General features: G+C 47.9%; 1 protein-coding gene across 2 annotated transcripts in view; it reads right to left on the reverse strand.

Moving 5' to 3' along the window:
• Positions 1 to 20,299, reverse strand: part of ABTB3 (ankyrin repeat and BTB domain containing 3) — a 305,101-nt gene that overhangs the window by 20,947 nt on the left and 263,855 nt on the right. For both annotated transcript variants that reach the window (XM_058568493.1, XM_058568492.1), the window contains 5 exons: positions 19,565 to 19,658; positions 19,313 to 19,448; positions 18,381 to 18,601; positions 16,726 to 16,904; positions 4,213 to 4,318 (listed from right to left, as the gene is read on the reverse strand). In XM_058568493.1, the coding sequence (XP_058424476.1) occupies positions 4,213 to 4,318; positions 16,726 to 16,904; positions 18,381 to 18,601; positions 19,313 to 19,448; positions 19,565 to 19,658 (736 nt within the window). The remainder of the gene's footprint in view (positions 1 to 4,212; positions 4,319 to 16,725; positions 16,905 to 18,380; positions 18,602 to 19,312; positions 19,449 to 19,564; positions 19,659 to 20,299) is intronic.

Consider the following 20,299-nt stretch of genomic DNA (forward strand, 5'->3'; position numbering starts at 1 on the left):
GCCTGCTGAGGGTGCCAGTGTGTCCTCGGCTCAACATTCTGTCTTGCTGGGAATATCCCCCAAAACCCCCCTGCTCCTACCAGGCTCCACTCGGCTCAGTTCCTAAGCCAGTTCACCCCAGGCAAGAGGGGAAGGTGGCTCCAACCTCTGGTGGGGCTTCCTATTCGGTCACCTGCCCTACAGCTCACTTGAGCTGCAGCGCCCCAGGGTGAACCTTTATGAGTCTCTAAATTGAAGATGACCGCTCTGGGGTGTCTGCACCCAAGTTCTCCAGTCTGAGGATGCACTGCCTTCCCGGCTCACGTGAAAAAGAGTCTTCCTGCAGAATGCTCCTTGCCCAGTGCCCCTCGTCCCTGTGAATGGCACCACCATCCACCAGTTGCCCACACCAAGGATCTGAAGGCACAGGACACCTTCCTCTCTCGGGCTCACCCAGACCTAGTCCATCACAAGCACTGCCCTTTCTTCCTCCTAAGTGTTTCTCGAATCCCCCATTTCTCTCCATCCCCTCTGCCACTGCCCTGGCTAGGGCCCCATCCTCTTCTGTCTGGGGACCTGCAGGAGCCTCTGCTGGTCTCTGCCTCCACTCTCAGCCCCCTCAATCCGATGGTCCACCTCGCCACAGAGTCATCCTTCCTAAGGGCAGATCTGATCACGCCCCTCCTTTGCTATAAAGCTTTCAATAGCTCCCCGGTGCTCCCAGGATAGAGTCCAAACTTCTTAATGAGGCGCCTTGTGACTGGGCTCCTGCTGTCTTCTCGGGCCCCTCCCTAGTCACACCCCCTGTCTCCCGGCTGGTGTGTTGAGCCACACGTGGCTGCTTTCAGTTGCCCACAGGTGCTATGGGCTCTCTCACCTCTGGGCCTCTGCACTTGCTGTTCCTTCTACGTAGAACACTCTTCCAACCCCTTCCAAACGTGGCACACCCCTACGTGGTCTTCAAGCTTCAGCGCAGACACCTTCCATCAATAAACCTTGCCTGATTCCCTGCCCTTCCCAGACAGACCGAGCATCCTCCAGCTGTGCTCTCATGGGGCCTGTACTGTGCCTGGTGTAGCCTCATTGCTACAGTGTATCTACTGTCTGTCTGCTCTCCCTGCACGCTCTGGGAGGGCAGGACCTTGTCTGTCCTTTTCACACCTTTTCCTCTGTGTCTAGCACAGAAAGGTACAGAGTATAGTAAAAGTGTGGCCTCTGGGGCCAGAAATCTCAGCTGCGTGACCTTGAGCAAGTCACTGAACCTCTCTGTGTCTCAGTTTCCCCTTCTGTAAAATGGGGATGGTAATCCCCAGTATACACCTACATCATGGAGTTGTAGTGAGCATTAAATGAAGTATGTGAATCACTTAACAAAACGGCAGACACATACTACCCCTCAACAGACGTGACCATTATCGTAGAGGCTCAGTTCATGTTTTTTGAACGAATGAAGAATGCCTTGACCCTTGCTTCAGAGTCTTGTTCAAGAGGCTGCCAAGGACATCAGGCCCCTTCTTAGCCTGCGGACCTGCCTGTTGATGACGGGCCCTTCCCCAGGGGTTAAAGGGCTGTCTTGTAATGGGACCCCAGCTGCTTGCTATGGCTGAGTTTAGGCTGTCCTAAACCACGGATGGTGGGCACCAGCCCCCTGGATTCCTGGGGGCTGTGACTCCCCAGTTGTTGGGCCTACCCTGATGACTGCACCTTGGACCCCCGGCCTGGCCCCATTGTGCCCAGACCCTGCTGTAACTTGGACCCAGAATTTGCCTTCCTGGCTGATTCTCTTTACTCTGCCCTAGAAGGTGGGATGGCCCCTCAGCCCCTGTGCTGCCCAGACGGTGGTCCTCCTCTCATATTACCATCAGCACATGTGGCTACCTCACCAGTGCCCATTAAAAAAAGTTTTAATTTAAAACATCTCAAAAAAAGTCAAAATTAAAGATGTGATCCCAACATCTTTAAATTTTTTTTATTAAAAAAACAAACAAACAACTAAAATTATCCAAGGGCTGGAAGAGAGCCTACAGGGGAAGGCCTCAGAGTTGCCTAAAACTCACTTCTCCACTTGCTTTAAAGACTGTTGTTGGAGTGACTTTCTCCCTCTTCTCAGCAACCTGCCTCCCTCTGCTCCCTCTCTCACTCTCCTTGTCCTCCTCCAACCAGCTCCCACTCCTGCTTCCCAAGTTGCTAACATCTCCTACCTTTAGCTCTTGTTACCATTCTCTCCCAGACTTCCTCGGGAGGGCAAGTATCACAAAAAAGCCATGTGCTCTCCAGTTTGCCATAGTCCCCACCACTCCCTATTGTTTTACACTGAACCCACTCCCTGCCTGGCCCTACAGAGATGCCAATTCAGGACCCTTGTCATGGATTATTCTTATTTTTCCTTTAAAGCGGGTCCCTAAAGAACCACTATTTGGCACCCTTTAGTGATTCTAGCTTGAAATGCTGCATTGAAGATACAAACACTACATGCTCCCCATTCTATTTATTAATAATTATATTCTGCCCCTTTTCTTTCATACTGTGAGCTTCGAGCCTCTCAGGCCTGCCTTTCTTCTCTTGGTGCTAACCCCTGGAATTCCAATGGTTGGCCTGAAAACCGGCCCTTTTAATTGCTGGTGAAAGAAATCTCAGCAGGTCCAGAAGGAAAATGTTCCCTCATCTCCTAAAGCCACAGGAAAGCAGACTTTACACTGTGTCATTGAAACAGCCCTTGCAAATACTTGCCCTAATAAGGGTGTCTTGTAAGGCCCCTAGATGACAGAGATTATTGCTACATCCTGGGAATGTAGCCTTCAATCTCTAAAGTCTATGAATTTGGTTGGTCTTTGCAATTTGTTGCCCTGATAATATTTTAATAAACACCTCTTTTCTATAAGGTAGAAATACTTGTGGTTGTGGTACATCCTGGTTTGCCCACACGAATGAGCATAAAGAAAAACAGACAACCTTTGACACAGCTGCTAAGTTTTTCATTTTAGCAAAAAGTTGGGTCATTTAAATTAAGAAGTGATTCACGACAGGAACAAAAATACTTTAAAACAGTTTTATGAATTCCGTCTTTTCACTTATTTAAACTAGCTCACCTGTTTTAAAAGTAGCGTTTTTTTACTAAAGAGTAGAATTTTCAGATGCTTCCATTACTCCTACATTTCCCAGTTCTTTACAGAAAAAGGAAATAGGAAGTAGGAAAGCCCCCAACCTTCATTGGAAAGGAATCCTTTATCTTTAATATTTTATAACTCCCCGGGCAGCAAGGAGACAGGCCCTTGCAAGAGAAGCTCGTGTTTCAGGCTTCACGGCACTGGGTATTTCTTTGTCTTTTTCCCAGGTAGATCAACCAGTAGCCCCAGGAAGCTCCGAATGAAATCAGTGCCTGATGGAAAGGTTTCCCCTGGAAAATTCCAGAAGCCGGGACTGCAGAATGATGGAATGACGGCTTTGGGTGGACCTGGGTCAAGCTCCACCGCCACCAGAACTGATACTGCAGGTTCTGCAGGGCCTCCCTTTCTCCAGGTGTGACATGGGACGACTCGCAGGGCCTGCCTCCTGGGGTGGCCTGAGGATCACTTGAGATGGTAAGTCAGGCGCCTGGGCGGGGCTGGCTCAGTGCAAGGGTCCAAGAAGAACACAAAGTGATTATTGCTACTCTCACGGGATTTCAGAGCATCCAGTCTCCTCGGCTCAGGTGTGTTCCCCTTGTGTGTGTGTGTGTGTGTGTGTTGGGGGGGCACTTGTTCCCCTTGCCTAGTTCCCTCTAGTAACTTCCATCAGAGGAACACTGCTGGCCTGTCACTGTCCCCTGCTTGTTCCTCCTCTGGGAGGAAGAGGGACTTCTTAGAGGGGAGACTTGGGGGGACAGCTCAGCCATCTTTTGGCATCTACCTGCCTGCAGGAAGCACATGGGCTGGGAAGGCCTTCTGCAATCCACAGTCTGTCGCTGTCTGTGACTGTGGGAGATAGTCGCTCAGTCGGAGGGACGAGGTACTGGCGAGTCTCCTTGTCCACATGCCCAAGGTATATTCTCCAGTTGGTCTCCTTGCCTACATTCCCAAGGTATATTCTCCAGTTATCACGTCAGAAAGATATCCTGATCTCCACCTGCCTGACTCCCGTGTCTATCTTGTTTGCCCTCTGATATGCCCCACCTTCTTTGATGACACTTGCTTCGCCATCCTCCCCAAGTCACAAAGCAACAGCCACGCAGGGCAGGGCACAGGAGGCACTCACCTAGGCGCGAGGTCTGTTTCCGTTTGATCTCCGTGAGCTTGGGGATGGGGTAGGGCCCATAGCAGTGAGTGAAGATGACGCACAGCTGCTGGCTGATCACTTCATTCTGCGGGAAAGAAAGAACGGCTCACATTGCTGGGGGCTGTGCGCAGCCTCTCCAAGCTCTTGCGCAGGAGTGTGTCCCCCCAAGCGAGAAGAGCCCACAAACTTATCGCAGTTCCAAGAGAAATTTCCCTGGATGCAGTTTGCCCTAGCAGGCCCTGGATCTGCTTGCTCTGTTAGTCCACCGTCTAGTTGTAGTGGGTTCACTGGTGAAAGCTTAATTTGTAATTAAATCCTTCTCTCTTGCCCTAATCATTTACTATCCACTGGAAGGCAGGTTTTGTAACTCACAGATTGGAAACTCAGTTTTTATCCCAAACACACCTTTATCAATACTCCAAAATTCTGGAGGCAACTATTTATCCTGAAAATAGCAGCAGGAAGCCCTTTGATCCTGTGACTGTGCTCTCCATCACCAAGACACAAATACTCCTGATTCAGCTTTCTTATGAATTTGATTATGGTGTGGAGGCATTTCCGGATCCAGGAGTGCTCAGCTGAATCACTTTCTCCAAAAAAAAAAAAAAAAGAGGAAGAAACAGTTCTGCAATGCAAAACTACAGCTGCCCCGATTGCTCAGGGATGAAGGAGCCTGATTCTGTTGACATGTTCTTCATGTTTTTGCCTCCCCCTGACAGCCCCTGCTGTTCATTAATCTCCCTCCAAGTCCAGGTGTGCAGGAGGGAAGCCAGGAATCACAGCTTTTGGATGCTTTTTATTGGGGGGAGGGGGTTGAAACTTAGGGCTAAAAAAGGAGAGTTAGACAGAAAGACATTTACAATATATTAAGAAAAGTAGGTTACAACACAGTGTGTACCATGTATTTTTGGAAATAAAACCCTATATATATATTTGGACAGATATGTATAGAAAAAGGTCTGGAAGAATAGAGTAGCTACCTTTGGTGGGATTATAATGTTTTCCCTTTTCTTTTTATCTATATTTCTACAACCAACAAGTGTTGCTTTTGTAATAAAAACAATACACACTCTTTCTGATTTTAAAAGAGGGGTTTGGGACCACTCATGATGTCAGCGGTTCAAGCTATTCTTGAATCTACTTCATTATGCTCCCAAAGCAGAAGGATACAGCTCAACACATGAGAAGAAAATCCAACCCTTCTATTAAAGTGGGTGAGACCCCAGAGGGCACCATGTCACCTCAGGGTGATCCACAGAGGTGCCTAAGGGGACACAATCATACTGGATGGAAAAAGGGACTCTGCTTTCAAAGAGGATGCCTTATAACCAAAGGATGTTAAATGCTCCTTTCACTCACAAAGTGACTGCCTGTCTCATGGCTTAATGCAGTGGTACTCAAAGTGTGGTCCCCAGACCAGCGGTGTTAGCATCACCTGGCAGCTTCTGAGAAATGCAAACCCTCAGCTCCCATCTCAGACCTTCTGACTCAGAAACACTGAGCCCAGCAATCTGTCCTTTAACAAGTTTTCTGGTGATTCTGATGCTCCCTCAGGTTTGATAAACCACAGGTACTGAAATTTTGACTTGGGTTTGACCTGGGCTGGAGGCTGTAAATTTGTTTCCTCTGGTCTAAAGCCTTGCCACTCAAATGTGCTCCATCGACCAGCAGCAGCAGTATCGCCTGGGAGCTTGTGAGAAATGCGGACTCTCACCCAGGCCCACTGAATCAGAATCCACATTAACATGCTCTGCAGGTGCAGATTGCCATGTACACTAACGTTTGAGAAGCACTGTGTGTGGCAGGCAGAATTATGGCCCCTAGAAGATTGCACGCCCTAATCTCTGGGACTGTGACTATCATGAGCTACCACGCCCATGAATATGCTACCTTACAGGGCAAAAAGGACTTTGCAGGGATAATTAATGTTACTAAGCAGTTGACCTTAAAAGAGGGAGATTATCTTGGAGGACCCAATGTAATCTCATGAGCCCTTAAAATTAGAGGCAGATGAGGGATTCAGATGGGATGAGGGAGAAGAGGAAGTCAAAGGGATTGGAAGCCTGAGAAGGATTTGATGCGCTGTTGCTGGCTTGAGGACGGGGCCTCAAGCCACCGTGGTGGGCCACGACATGGTGAGCTTGAGAGGGAAAGCAAGCAACAACACCAAGAGAAAAATAGGACCCCCAGCTGACAGCCAGCAAGGATATGGGACCTCAGTCCTACAACCACAAGCAACTGAATTCCACCCATATCTGAGTGAGTTTGCAAGTGGATGCTTCCTCACAGCCTCCAGAAAGGAACACAGCTTGGCTGACACCTTGATTTTGGCCCTGTGAGACCCTAAGCAGAGAGCCCAGCCCAGACACTTAGTCCTGACTTCCGACCCACGGAAACTGTGAGATAATTAACGGGCATTGTCTTCAGCCTCTAAGTTAAGACAATTTGTTACTGCAGCGATAGAACACTTTAATATACCTCTTCTAGAATTTGCCTCAGTTGGACCACATGTTGTCATCCCTGTGACCTCAGAGCCCCAGACACACCGTGGATGCTCAATGAGTACTTGCTGACCATAAAAAAGATGAGTCTGTGACCTGCAAAATGCTCTGTACAGACTGTACAATGAACGGTGCTGGTCTCACTCCTCTGCACTGGGGTTTGTCCTGCGAGCCCTGCTGGTGAGTCAGCCGCCATCTAATCAACTTGGGGTAAAGGAATCAAAATCCATTTTCTGGTCTTGGTGGCCCTGAAGAGGGGCCTGAGCTGCCAGTGGACTCTTCTGTGGGGCTATTTTTTTTTTGGTGCTGGTAGTTGTTTAATTCAATTCAACAGGTACTTATTAAGCATCCAAGAAGTGTCCCGCACTGTGAAAGGAGTGTTTCCGGGGCAACAGAAGCAGGCAAGGCAAGGCCCCTCCTCCCCAGGACTCACAGCTCGACCTCGCTGCCTAACACAGTGCCTGTTGTATCACTTGAGTAAGTAAAGATAAGGGCTGGCCAGACCTGTTCCAAATGGACAGTCCTCAGATACTCAAACATTGTCTGGGTGGAGCATAACCGCCCACTCCTAAGTGAGGACTGCACAGAGTGACTCGAATCCAAAGAGTATAATTTGGAAAGGTGGGAAAAGAGTAAGTTTGCGGTGGAGAAACTTGACGAACACAACCTCAGTGAGGTGATCAAGGTCATCGTCACCACTGATAACCCACATTGACAGCATGTCCCCTCGATGTGATGAGAGTGGCACTTTATCTCTGTGGCCTTCCTCCCTCAAAACCCATAACCCCAATCTAATCATGAGAAAAACATCACATTTTCCACTAGAGGGCATCCTATAAAAGATCTGACCAGTACTCCTCAAAATTCTCAAGGTCATCAAAAACAAAGAAAATCTGAGAAACTGTCTCAGCCAAGGGGAGCCTAAAGAGGTAGGGCAACTAAATGCAATGTGGTGTCCTGGATGGGATCCTGGAGCAGAAAAAGAGATTAGATAAGAACTGAGTGAATAGGAATAAAGTATGGGATTTAGCTAACAATAATGTATCGACGTTGGTTCGTTAATTACAACAAATGTACCATACTAACGTAAGACGTTAATAATGGGAGAAAGTGGGTGAGGGGTTATATGGGAACTCTCTGTGCTATCTTCTTCATTTTTCTGTAAATATAAAACTTTTCTAAAAAAATAGTCTATTATTAAAAATCTGCCCAATGAGGAAACAGAATAATTATGATGAAAGCATTAGAAGTTCAGGAGAGAAAAGGAAAGATGAGCTGAGGATTAAAGTGGACGTCCACAGTCCCCTGGGCTTGATGCATTCATCCCCTAAAGGTTTCGTGAATAAAAACCCTTCCCCACACACTAAGCTATGCATCCACTTACTCACTAATTCTTTCTTCAAATATTTATTGAGCATCCGTAGTATGAAGTGCCAGGCACTGGCTAGGCCCTGAGCGTCTCCACTGTGTGAAGGATAACGGTGATGCGCCCAACATCAGCACCAAAGACGTTGCCTTTTCCAAGGCTTTCTGGCCACTGTCTTTCAGGGATCCGAGCCCTAAGAGAAAACTCCCCAGCATGTACTTGAATTCATCTGTGTTTATCTAGGTCCACTCTGTGCACTTCCCTGTGTGCTTCCGCTAGGCGATGGGACTGTTGGTATAATTCACTCTGGTTACTGAGCACCCAAAATGAATGGGGACTCCAGGAGGGCTCCTCTGAGTGAGAGGGGGTGGCTGTAATTCGTACCAGTTCACAGCTATAGTGCGGTGAGACCCTTTGGGTTAGGTGGTCAGTTTGGGGCAGTGAACTGAGGTATCGCAAGGGTTTGGTTAGCTCTGCACCAAGCCTGAAGACGGCAGAACAGAATTAACCAAGCTTACGCTCTCTCTGTTTTGGAGGTGGGGGCGGGTGGGGTGGTTGTGCTGGGACAGATGTCCGTATTCTCCTCTGGGCAGCACATTTAAGCACAGTGCTTTTAGGTGAAAGGTGCCACAGGCTCAGACCTCAGGGGCAGCAGGCCAGTCTTTGCATGCAGGCTCTGCCCTGGGAGGCCAAGGCAAGCCCAGGGAGGGAGGTGTGTGGGAGGGGCGGGTGGGCAGGTGGGGGTCTGGCCAGGCCTGAGCGCACAGCACCTGGTGAGCGGTTGCTATTGGCATGCCGCTGGGTACCTGCCATTCAGGTGTCTCACGGACAATGCTGGGTGTGCACATGGGGTGAACTCAGGTTCTCGGGACTCAAAACTGTGCAGCCACACAAATGAACTCAAGAGGAGTGAAGCGAAATTCTTAATACTGCCGTTACCAGGAGACTGTCCTGAGATGGACTCCTGTGGATTTCGGGGCTGACACATTTCTCTCCTCCTCTGATGCCTCACTTCTCTCCTAAAAAGATACTGAAACACTTTATCTTCTGAAAGGAACGCTAGAATTAATCCCAAAGGTCCTGTATAGGGTGGTTAGGCTGGAGTTCTATGTAGTGATAAAAATACGGACACTGGGGCCAGATGGAGCTGGGTCCCAGGCCTGGCTCGTCACTCACTAGCTCTGGGACCTTAGCAGTTACTCAGCTTCTCTGGGCTTCAGTGTTCTCTTCCAAACTGGATTCAAGACACCTGCTTGGTGAGGTTGCTATGAGAGCTAAAAAAGATAATGCATCACAATATACCATTAGGTTGAACCAAAGGAAAGAGCCGATATTTGACCATTTTTTAACCCCTAAAACAGCAATTTCCCATAATTCAAACCAATCTCTATTTTTCTAAATTCCAAAATGTAATAAAATTAATGGCAGCTGCTAGGAAGAGAAAAGAAAGCTCACCATGTTAAACATACACATTCACTTAAGATCCATTTCAAATTGAAAAACGCTAAAAGGTGAAAATAGCTTCATCTTAGAATCAAGGGAATGTGGAATTACTGTTACTTTCTGGAGACACTGGCAGTGAATTCTCTGCCTCAATTTCTATTGTCAACAGCAATTTGTCTCTACAGCTAGGCCCCTCCCTTGTGGAGCCTCTCTCGCCTGGAGCACACCTGGAAAAGAGATGGGAGGGTTGCCCACCCCCAGAGGGGTTCCAAGAGGTCAGCATAGCCCTGTCTGTCACACGTCCCACTGGAGTTGTGTACAAGATGAAACTGAACACATAATGAACTGAGAGTGCTTTTAAATCTCCACCCATTTATTTTGATATGTACCTTCTATTCATGGCAAGTGATGGGGGCTTTTTATTTATGGTCGTAATATAGTGTTTCCTTTCTAAATACATTTAAGGGAAGGAAAGCTGATTTAAAAAGATATCAAGGGGCTGGCCCGGTGGCAGAGTGCTTAAGTTTGTGTGCTCTACTTCAGCAGCCTGGGGTTCACAGGTTCAGATCCTGGGCACGGACCTATGCACCACTTATCAAGCCATGCTGTGGCAGATGTCCCACATATAAAGTAGAGGAAGATGGGCACGGATGTTAGCCCAGGGCCAATCTTCTTCAGCAAAAAAAAAAAAAAATCAAGTAAGTAATAACCAGTGAAAATATCCTTTAGGAATGAATGGGAATTCTGACATTTTCAGATAAAGGAAAAATTACGAGATTTGTTACCAGGAGACCTACCCTACAAGAATGGCTGAAGTAGAAAATCCCAATAAATCTACAAAAAAACTCCTAGAATTAATAAATGAGTTCAGCAAGGTTGCAGGATACAAGATAAACATAAAAAAATCAATTGTATTTCTTTATGCCAGCAATGAGCACATGGACAAAAAAATTAAAAATATAATATTTATAGTTGCTCAAAAAATATGAAATACTTGTGTGTAAATCTAACAAAACAGGACTTGTGTGCTGCAAGCTCCACAATATTAATGAAAGCAATTAAAGAGGATCTAAATACATGAAGAGACATACCATGCATATGAACTGAAAGACTAAACATAGTAAAGATGTTCATTCTTCCTGAACTCCTACCAAAATCTCAGCAAGATTTTTTTGGTTGATATAGCAAGTTTATTCTAAAATTTACATGGAAAGACAAAGAACTCATATAGCTGAAATCATTTGGTAAAAGAAGAATAAAATGAGAATAATAAGTCTATCCAATTTCAAGATTTATTTTATAGCTACAGTAATCAAGACTACGTGGTAATGGTGGAAAGACAGACACACAGATCAATGGGACCAAACACAGAACTCAGAAACAGACCCACACAAATATGTGCAACTGACTTGACAAAGTTGCAAAAGTAATTCAATGAAAGAGAGATAACCTTTTCTTTTTTTTTTTTTTGTGAGGAAGATCAGCCCTGTGCTAACATCTGCCAATCCCCCTCTTTTGTTTTTTTGCTGAGAAAGACTGGCCCTGGGCTAACATCCGTGCCCATCTTCCTCCACTTTATATGGGATGCTGCCACAGCATGGCTTGACAAGCGGTGTGTTGGTGCGTGCCCAGGATCCGAACCGGCGAACCTTGGGTCATTGCAGCGGAGCATGTGCACTGAACTGCGGAGCACGTGCACTTAACTGCTTGTGCCACCGGCCAGCCCCAAGATAACCTTTTCAATAAATGGTGCTGCAGCAATTAAACATTCACTAGCAAAAAAAAAAAAAAAAAGAACATTGACCTAAATCCCAAACTTCATACAAAAATTAACTCAAAATGAATCACAGACTTAAATGTAAAACACGAAACTATAAAACTTCTAGAAAAAAACATAGGAGGAAATATTCATTATTTAGGGCTAAGAGTTCTAATATTCAACACCAAAGCATAACCTTCATAAAAGGAAAAACTGATACATTAGACTTCCTCAAAATTAAAAGCTTTTGCTCTTTGCAAGACCCTGCTAAGAGGATAAAAAGACAAGTTACAGAGTGGGAGAAAATATTTGCAAACCACATGTCTGACAAAAGACTAGCATCTAGAATATATAAAGAATTCTCAAAATTCAACAGTAAAAAAGCAAACAATTTAATTAGAACACGGGGAAAAGACACAAAGAGACATTTCACTGAAGAGGATATACAGATGGCAAATAAGCACATGAAAAGATGTTCAACATCATTAGCCGTTTAGGGAAATGCAAATTAAAACCACTACGAGATATCACTTACACATCTATCAGAATGGCTAAAATAAAAACTAGTGATAACACCGAACAGCCAAGATGTGGAGAAATTGGATCCCTCATACTTTGCTGGTGGGAATGTAAAATGGGGCAGCCACTCTCGAAAACAGTTTAGCAGTTTCTTTAAAAACTAATCATGCAACTACCATACAACCCAGCAGTTGCACTCCTGTGCAATTATCCCAGAGAAATGAAGACTTATATTCACATCAAAAACCTGTGCAGGAATGTTTGTAACAGTTTTATTTGTAACAGCTTAAAACTGGAAGCAACTCAGACGTCCTTAGATGCGTGTAAACAAACTGTGATACATTCATCCCCCAGAGTACTACTCAGCAATGAAAAGAAACGAACTGTGGATACATGCAACAACCTGGAGGGAGCTTCAGAGAATTACACTGAGAAAATCCAATCCTAAAAAAGTTACATACTGTATGATTCCATTTCAATCACATTCTTGAAATGACAAAATTAGAGAAATGGAGAACAGATTAGTGGTTTCCAGTGGGTAAGGAGAGGGTGTGGGCAGAAGGGAAGTGGGTTTGGCCGTAAAAGGGCAACATGAGGGATCCACGTGGTGATGGAAATTTTTGCATGTTCACTGTATCATGTCATTATCTTGGTTGTGATATTTTACTGTAGTTTTGCAAGATATTACCAGTGGGGGAAACCGAGTAAAGGGTACACAGTATCTCTCTCTATTTTTTTTATTATAACTGCATGTGAATCTACAATTACCTCAAAATAAAAAGTTTAATTAAAAACTAAAAAAGTGCACAAACCACAAGAAAAAAAAGAGATCAGTCTCGCCTCTGTCTAAAACCTCCAGTGGTGTTCCATTCTCTGCACATGGAGGGACATCAAACTCTTCGCCATGGACAAAGGCCCTATGCAAATTGATGTTTCTCTCCTACACTTCTTCCTTTGCCCCACTGCTTCTGTCACATTGTCCTTCTTCCTGTTGCCCCAACACACCAACCAGTTCCCACTAACAGCCTTAGCTTAGCATCTGCAATTCCTTCTCTTGGAATGCTCCGGCCCCGACCTCTGCCTGGCTGGAAGCTTTGGCTCACTTGGGTGGTTGTTCAAATGCTACCTCCTCAGGCAGACCCTGCTGAGCATCCTGTCTAAATCAGACCTTGCCTGTCCCACCCCCAGAGACTATATCATCTTCCAATTTCATTTTTTTCATAGCCTTTATCATGCTCTGACTCTCTTTTGCTGATTTATTTCCTTGCGTACCTTCTGTCTGCCCCTCCCCGGGGACACAGTAAGCTCTAGAAGGATAAAGAACGTGTCTGTCCCATCACCACTGCAGCACCATGAGCACTCATGACTACCGAATGAATAAATGCCCAGAGGAATTATGTGTGGGAGAAATGGGCCAGGAGCTCTCTTTAAACAGGTGTCTTTAAAAAAATACTATATTGTTTGTTCCTGGGGAAATATAGAGACACTGAATTCCTTTGTAGTTAAAACTTAGAAGCAAGAGCAAAAAAAATCTGCAACCAGATTTCAAGTAAGGTCTGAACGTGCAGAAATCAAGGAGGGGAGAAGGCATACGCTTCACTTCACAGGGCAGCTGTATTTCTGTGAGCTGACCATAAAGGGAATTTATCTACTGGAATTCTGCATTCTTATCCACTACTCTGATAAAACCAGATATTCGTTCACACAGAACAGCAGATGCGACTTGAACAGGAATCCTTTAGCGGAGGGAGAAGGAACAAGGCGGGACAGTTGTGTGAGGTAGGGCTATGACTACCCTCCCGTAGGGCACTTTCTGAGGGCAGAGCTTTGCACCACTTTCTCACCTCTCTGAATTTCTCTGCCACCACCTCTCTCCAGTCTTCTTTTGACCACAGGAATATCACTCATGCTTGGAGAATGCTCGACTTCAACTGCAGCCGTGGGAAATTGATCACCTCTTTCTTTCCTGCTATGGTCAGCGCACATGATGTGTAATACCACATTTCACCAGCAGGGGTTGCCATGGAACCCCTATCGGAGCAGACCCAACTCTTGTGCGTCCTTCCCAGACTGCCTTATCCCAACAAGGAGCTGTCCCTGCCCCATCATCCCTGGCTGGCTCCCTGGGGCCCTTGATGATCAGTACAGCTGACAGGGAGCAGGCTCTAGTCCACAGCTCCTGACAAAGGCCCCTCCCTTCTTCCCAGCCCCCAGCTGCTGCTGTCAGAGCTGCTGGCTGCCCTTTGGGGGCAGTGGCTGAGTGGGGCACAACGGGCCTGCTGGAGTGCTGGTAATGTTCTATTTTTTCGTCTGGGTGCTGATCACACAGGTAGGTTTACCTTGTGAAAATTCCTTAGACTCTACAGTTATGATCTGGGCACTTTTCTGTATGTACGTCATACTTCAAAATAAAGCTTACTTTAAAAATCCACAGATTAGGTTTACTTAATATACAAGATGCCTCAGTAATTTCTGGAATTCCCATTCCTAAAGAGAGGGAAAAAACCCACCAAAACACCAACAACCAATTAGAACACCGAGACCCTAGGAACAGACCTAAGAATGTTTTTCACTAACGTGGTTTCTTAGGTAACTCCAGGTGAAAGCCTTATGTATGTATGTATTTTCAAGCTGGGGGGTGAGGGCTGAGGGGCGGGAAGACTTTGGTTTTGAAAGGCTTCCAGCAGGTTTCGCTTTCTGTGGAATCGCTGAGGCTCATTACCCTAAGGCCGGCACACCTGCTCCCATTTGAGGTCTCCCTAAGGCTGGCACACCTGCTCCCATTTTCTCGGTAGAGAGCTTGACATCAAGCACAAATCCAGCCCGCAGGGGGCCCTGAGACTCTGGGCTAAGGACAGGGCGCTAATGAGAACACCTAATGAGACTCGCTCTGGACCTCAGGCCAGGTGCTCTGTGGCTCAGAAAGCAGATGGGCCGTGTTGCTGTTGCTTTCCTGTGGGGCCACCCCAGCTGTCGGAGAAGGCAGCTCCGTGCTGCCCTCTTCAGTCTTGGCGGGCAGCCCATTGGCCTAGCCCAGTAGGGGAACCCATCTGTCCTTTTGGTGCAGAGGCCTATTTCCCCTGAGACTTCACAGGCTCCATTGTCTCAAACTGACCCCAGAGTTCCACAAAGCTTGTTCTGGGGCAAAGAGGTAAGAGGCTGGAGCCAGACCACCTGGGTTCAATCCCAGCTCTGCCCCTTACCAGCTGTGTGACCTTGGGCACATTAGTTACCCGCTCTGTGCCTTGATTTCCCCATCTGTTAAATGGCGATAAGAAGAGTGCCTCCTTCAAAGGTTGCTTGTGAGGATTTAAATGCATTAATCCTTATAACATGCTTAGCATAGTGCCAGGCATATAGTAAACATAAAATATATATTTTAGCTTAAAAAAATCCTTATTTGTGTCCTGAGATGGTTTATTATAAAGGCGTTCCAAGGTCAAATGAATTTGGGAAACACTTGATAGCCTTCGTAAATTAGGCCCTACAGTAGAGAAAGTGGGGTAACCCAACATTATCCAGAGGAGAGGAGCTGACATTCAGCCCCTTCACAGGTCGGTATTCACAGCTGGCTGGTGCCTGGGCTGCACTGGGGTGTTAAATATTTTGATGTCATCCCTGCCGAGGGGGTCGTTTTGATAGGACACCCTTTGGGAAATACTGGATGTGCCACGTCCCCTGGTGAGGCCATCTTTATGATAGAGAACTCTTACAAAGCACTCACTAAGTGGCAGGGACACTCTGACAGGCATTGATTCATTTTACCTTCACAACCAGCCAAAGAGGTTAACAGAGTATTGTCACCATTTTCAGACGGGGAAACTGAGGCAGAGGGAAGTTAATTAAGCTGACTGGGGTCATAAGGCTAAAAGTGGCAGAGCCAGGTTTGAACCCCTGCATTTGGCTCCAGAGTCCATGCTGTCAACCACTGCGCTATAATGTCCTTCGTGGCCCACTGGGAAGTCCTCGGGGTATGTGATGGTTAGGGCACCACCTCCTCAGAGCCTCTCAGGCGGACTGGCCCCCCCGGTGCTTCCCACGGCCACAGTGGTGGGGCATCTGTCATGGCCTCCCCCTGCCTTGGGCTCTCCACCCTGATGGCTGGCTGGGGATGGGCACGCCACGGCTGTCCATTCTCCAAGTTCCCCACCAACACACACAATGCCACATGGCTCACCAGCAGGGACTGGATGTCTAATATGGCATTGCCAAACAAAGGACCCCAAAGAGATGTTTAAGAATTGATCTCACAATAGCTCAAGGGCTGGACTGATGTTTTGAAGGGGCTGCAGCATTTCCCTGTTGCTGGGAAAGGAGCAATTAGGAGACCCAAGAAGAAGGGGTGAATCTCAAGTGGTCAGTGGTAGACTCATCTGATCCTCTATCCCTGAAAAGCCTTTCCCACAGCCTGGCTTTCCAGAAACCTTGGCAAGGTCTGCACCCCACTGATCTAGGGCACTGCACCCATCTCCCCCCACTGGATTCCTATCCACGCAGGCCTGCTCTAGTCTCAGCACCTCAGGGACACCCTCCTTGATGTCTCACACCTCTCAGAGCCTGTGCCACCCAACTTAACATTGTTTCATGTGCCACCTCAGTGCCCCTGGGGCACACGTCTTGATATTATATCCCCAGCTTTCGTGCAAGTTCCCTGGGTTAGAAGATATCTTTCTACTTTGTCCCATGTGCCTAAGTGCCTTGGGACATAAAGGTGTTCAGCAAAACAGCTGCCCACAGATGAGTGTGCCAGGAGCTTTAGCCAGCTGGGGTCCCTCCACCACCAGTGGCCGTGACTGCAGCGACGCCACCCGAAGGGCAGGATCCGAGACTAAGGGATCATGGAGATCATGAACCTCCAGCCTTGTTCTCTGCTGATGACCCCAACAGCGTTAAACTCCTCGTACCTTGCTCGCTTTCAAGATCTCAAACATCAAGGGCAGGCCTTGGGTAACGAGTTCCTCTGTGTATTCTTCCTCCTGGATGGTCTTAAACTCCTTTAACAGGCACTGGATGAGAGGCCTGCGGTGTTGCTGGAAGGCGATCCGCAAAGACTCCAGCCACGTGTGCAGGGTCCAGGGGACACCTGGAAGTGGGGAGGGGAGGGAGGGGAGGGCAAGGCAGAAAACAACCAAAGGAGAAGGCGTGTTTTTATCTGGAAGTTGGCTTTCCCCCAGGATATTACCAAATTATGAGACCAAGGGACTGACTTTCAATGAACAGAGCCAGTGTTGGTTTTTTCCCCAAAGACTTGCAGAAGTTGAAATTAAAGGTCGTAATTCAATTCCCTTAACTATGTGTGTCCATGTCTGCGTGCTACTCATATTATTAGGGGCTGCATTTTACAACATATAATCATTGTGTAGGATATTGGCGTTATTATGCACACTACTTGTGCTTATTACGTCCTCCTGAGTTCTGACTTCATTCGTCTCTATCCTCTCTCTGGGGAGAGAGAAGCTCAGGAGGGAAAGAGTCTTGCCCAGGATTAGACAGCACGCCCAGAAGAGAGCTTAGAGCAGGGGAAATCCATCAGTGGACCTCACGTCTCCTGCTCTGGCTGGGACGGATAGTAACATCTGAGTAAGAAGACATGGGAGGAGGCTGCTGCTTCCCTGTGCAAAATGACACTTCCATCTGCAGGCACTTCATCAGGTCTTCCTCCTTTAATAGAAACCTCTCCAGCTGCTGATTGCTGTGATCTGCTTCTCCCCTCTCATGAGGCACAGAGACTGTATCTCACACTGTTTATAGCAAGCAGACCATTCAGAGGCTCGAGCTTCATAATCATGCTAAGCAGGCTCTCAGGGCAAAGGATGAACGCCCCACATACTAAACAGCCACCTTGCAAGAGAGGCCCGTTTCCAGAACAGCATCGGGGGGGCCCCTCCTCAGGCCCTCACCTGTCTTGACCTGCCACACCCTGTGTTTAAGGCCCATTGCTAGGTCCTGCTGTTCCCGTGCGGGGCTAAGGCCACTAGACTAGTGAAGTCTGGGCTAGCCTGTACTCCAGACGCACAGAGATGGCTCTGGGCTAGCTCACTCAAGGAAGAGCCACCCCTAAATTTTCCTGAGAGGGTTTTGCCTCCCGAAGCGCAGTGGGTGGAGCCCTGGTAGGAAGGAGCCCTCTCCTGCTAACTGTTGCCCGGCCGCCACATCATGGATTTGGGTGTCCTAACGCAGCAATTCTCCAACCACTGGGAACCACCTGGGATGATTGTTAAATATAAAGATTTCCAGCCTTTATCCATCCAGACCCTCGACAGCAGAGCCTCTGGGTGTAGAGCCTGGCAATCTGTATTCAGACAAGCTCCCAGGTGATTCAAATTCCTAAATTCCCAGGGTCCAGAGTTTGGGAATCATGGAATGAGGATGTGCGGATGGGTTTTTGGGGCTGGCAGGATGCTGCAGTCAAGGGGGACAGGGTGGGCATCCTAGCCTGGAAGTGTTCCAACCAGCAAGTGAGACATTCCCTGGGCCCCTGTGTGTGTATGTGTGTGTGTGTGAGACCTAGAGCCGGGCAGTGGTGCCATGCCCAACGGCGAAGGGCGCCCAGACTGACCTATGCTCCTGATATCAATTGTGACATCCACGTAGCCATGCTCAGCGCTGTGATACATGGCCTCCCTCAGGGCTCTCAGTTTGGCCTTGCTGTTGCGGCTGGCACACAGGGGGGGCGGGGCTGTCTCCGCCAGGTCAGTCCCCTCGGCCAGAATCTCCTCCAGGGACAGGATATCACTCTTCTCCTTCTCTGGCTGAGCGAGCAGTTTGCGGAACACATTCCTGTCAATCATAAACCCAGAGAGGAAGACACTCAGAGATGCAAGGGCTTCGCCGGGGCAGGGGTGGAGTGGGGCAAGTGGGGAGACCACTCCCTTGGGACAAGGGGATGATAGGACCAACTCCAGGGTGGGGTTCCAGAGACCTGACCATGGGCGCTACGTTTTGGGGATGGAGGAGATGGTGGGGCGTGACTGGCCATTTTTCCTTGAGGACAACTTGCAACTAAATGCTTTCCTCAAATATCTAGAGGGCTCTAGAATGCTGCCCTTTTAACTGCCAGCCTGCACTCCGGCCACAGTGAATTTGCTTTACTCGGGGTTGTGTGTAACAAAATCTGATGGGGTAAATCCTGAAGGAAATGTAGATGGGGTGTAACCAAACTTGAGGGGTTTTATTATTTTTTAAATGGGTTCTTCTCACTCACGGCAGCCGACGTGATCTACTCTGACCAACACCTGCAAAGAGTGAAGGCTCTGTGAGGTGAAAGCTGGTGGGGAAAGGACAAAACAAGCCAGTCTGAATGGACGTGCACTGCATGAGGTTGGCTCTTAGCAGAAAGCCAGCAGTTAAGGCCGCTCTGGCTGGGCCTGGGGCCTGGACTGCCTCTGGGCCCCACATCCAGAGATGTAGTGGGTCTGGGGTAGGCCTGGGAATCTGCATTTTTAACAAGCACCACTTGGGACCTTGTGGCTCTGGCCCATCCTAGCCTACCTGTGTCCATGGGCTGCAGCCTGGCTGAAAGAGTTCATATCACCCTGGGGGGTTGTAGAAATTCCATTCCTGTACATGGTTCCTATCAGGGGATCCGCACCACGCTCCAACAGCAAACTAACCAGCTCAAAATTTCCTGCAAGCCCAGAGAAGGGGGTTTTATAAGAGGATAAAGCAAATACACAGTCATAGACACATCAAGAGCCAGGGCGGTGGAGATCCTTGGCCAGGATGAGAATCAGCGACTCTTACCTACGGCAGCTGCGAGCTGGAGGGGCGTTTCGGAGTAGTTCTCCTCGCCGTGCTCCACAGAGCCTTCCACCTTGGCCCCGGCGTCCAGGAGGAGCTGCGGAGAAAGAGTGGCCACTGAGATGTTTAAAGGATGTGCAGTATGAGGAGGCGTCAGAAAAAGTTGGTGGAAATCAGTGTGATGCCAATGTTCCTGCCCTCCCTCTGGGTCAGTGACCATGTGCAGGGGGTGAGGGCAACTGCACCTCAGAGGATGAACTGAGAGCCTCTCGTATCTTCTAGAACCTCAGACTACTCAAAGTGTGGCCCACAGACAGCAGCATCAGCATCACCTGGGAGCTTGTTGGAAATGCTGGCTCTCAGGCCCCCCAGACCAACTCAATGAGAGTCTGCATTTTAACAAGATTTCCAGGTGATTTAAATGTACACTGAAGTTTCTAGAAGCATTGCGCTAGAAGCTCCTGGCACCACAGTGCTGGAAGACTCCCTTTTGGGGTCAGTTACACAAAGCCTCAGAAAGCATCAGAGTGATCTCTTAGAGCCACAGAATCTCAAGAGTCCCGAAGGACTTTGGGGACCTCCTGGGCCAACCAAGGAAAGCGTCTCTTCTAGAACACCCTGGATGGCTCTGAGGACAGTCTAGCAAATGCTCAGTTTCCTAGCCAGCACGATCAGTTAATAAAGCGACACAGTGCGCTTCCAGGTTTTGCTTCATATGACTCCATTCTGTGCCTTCCC

This window comes from Diceros bicornis, chromosome 25, assembly GCF_020826845.1.
Source record: "Diceros bicornis minor isolate mBicDic1 chromosome 25, mDicBic1.mat.cur, whole genome shotgun sequence".
NCBI lineage: Eukaryota > Metazoa > Chordata > Mammalia > Perissodactyla > Rhinocerotidae > Diceros > Diceros bicornis.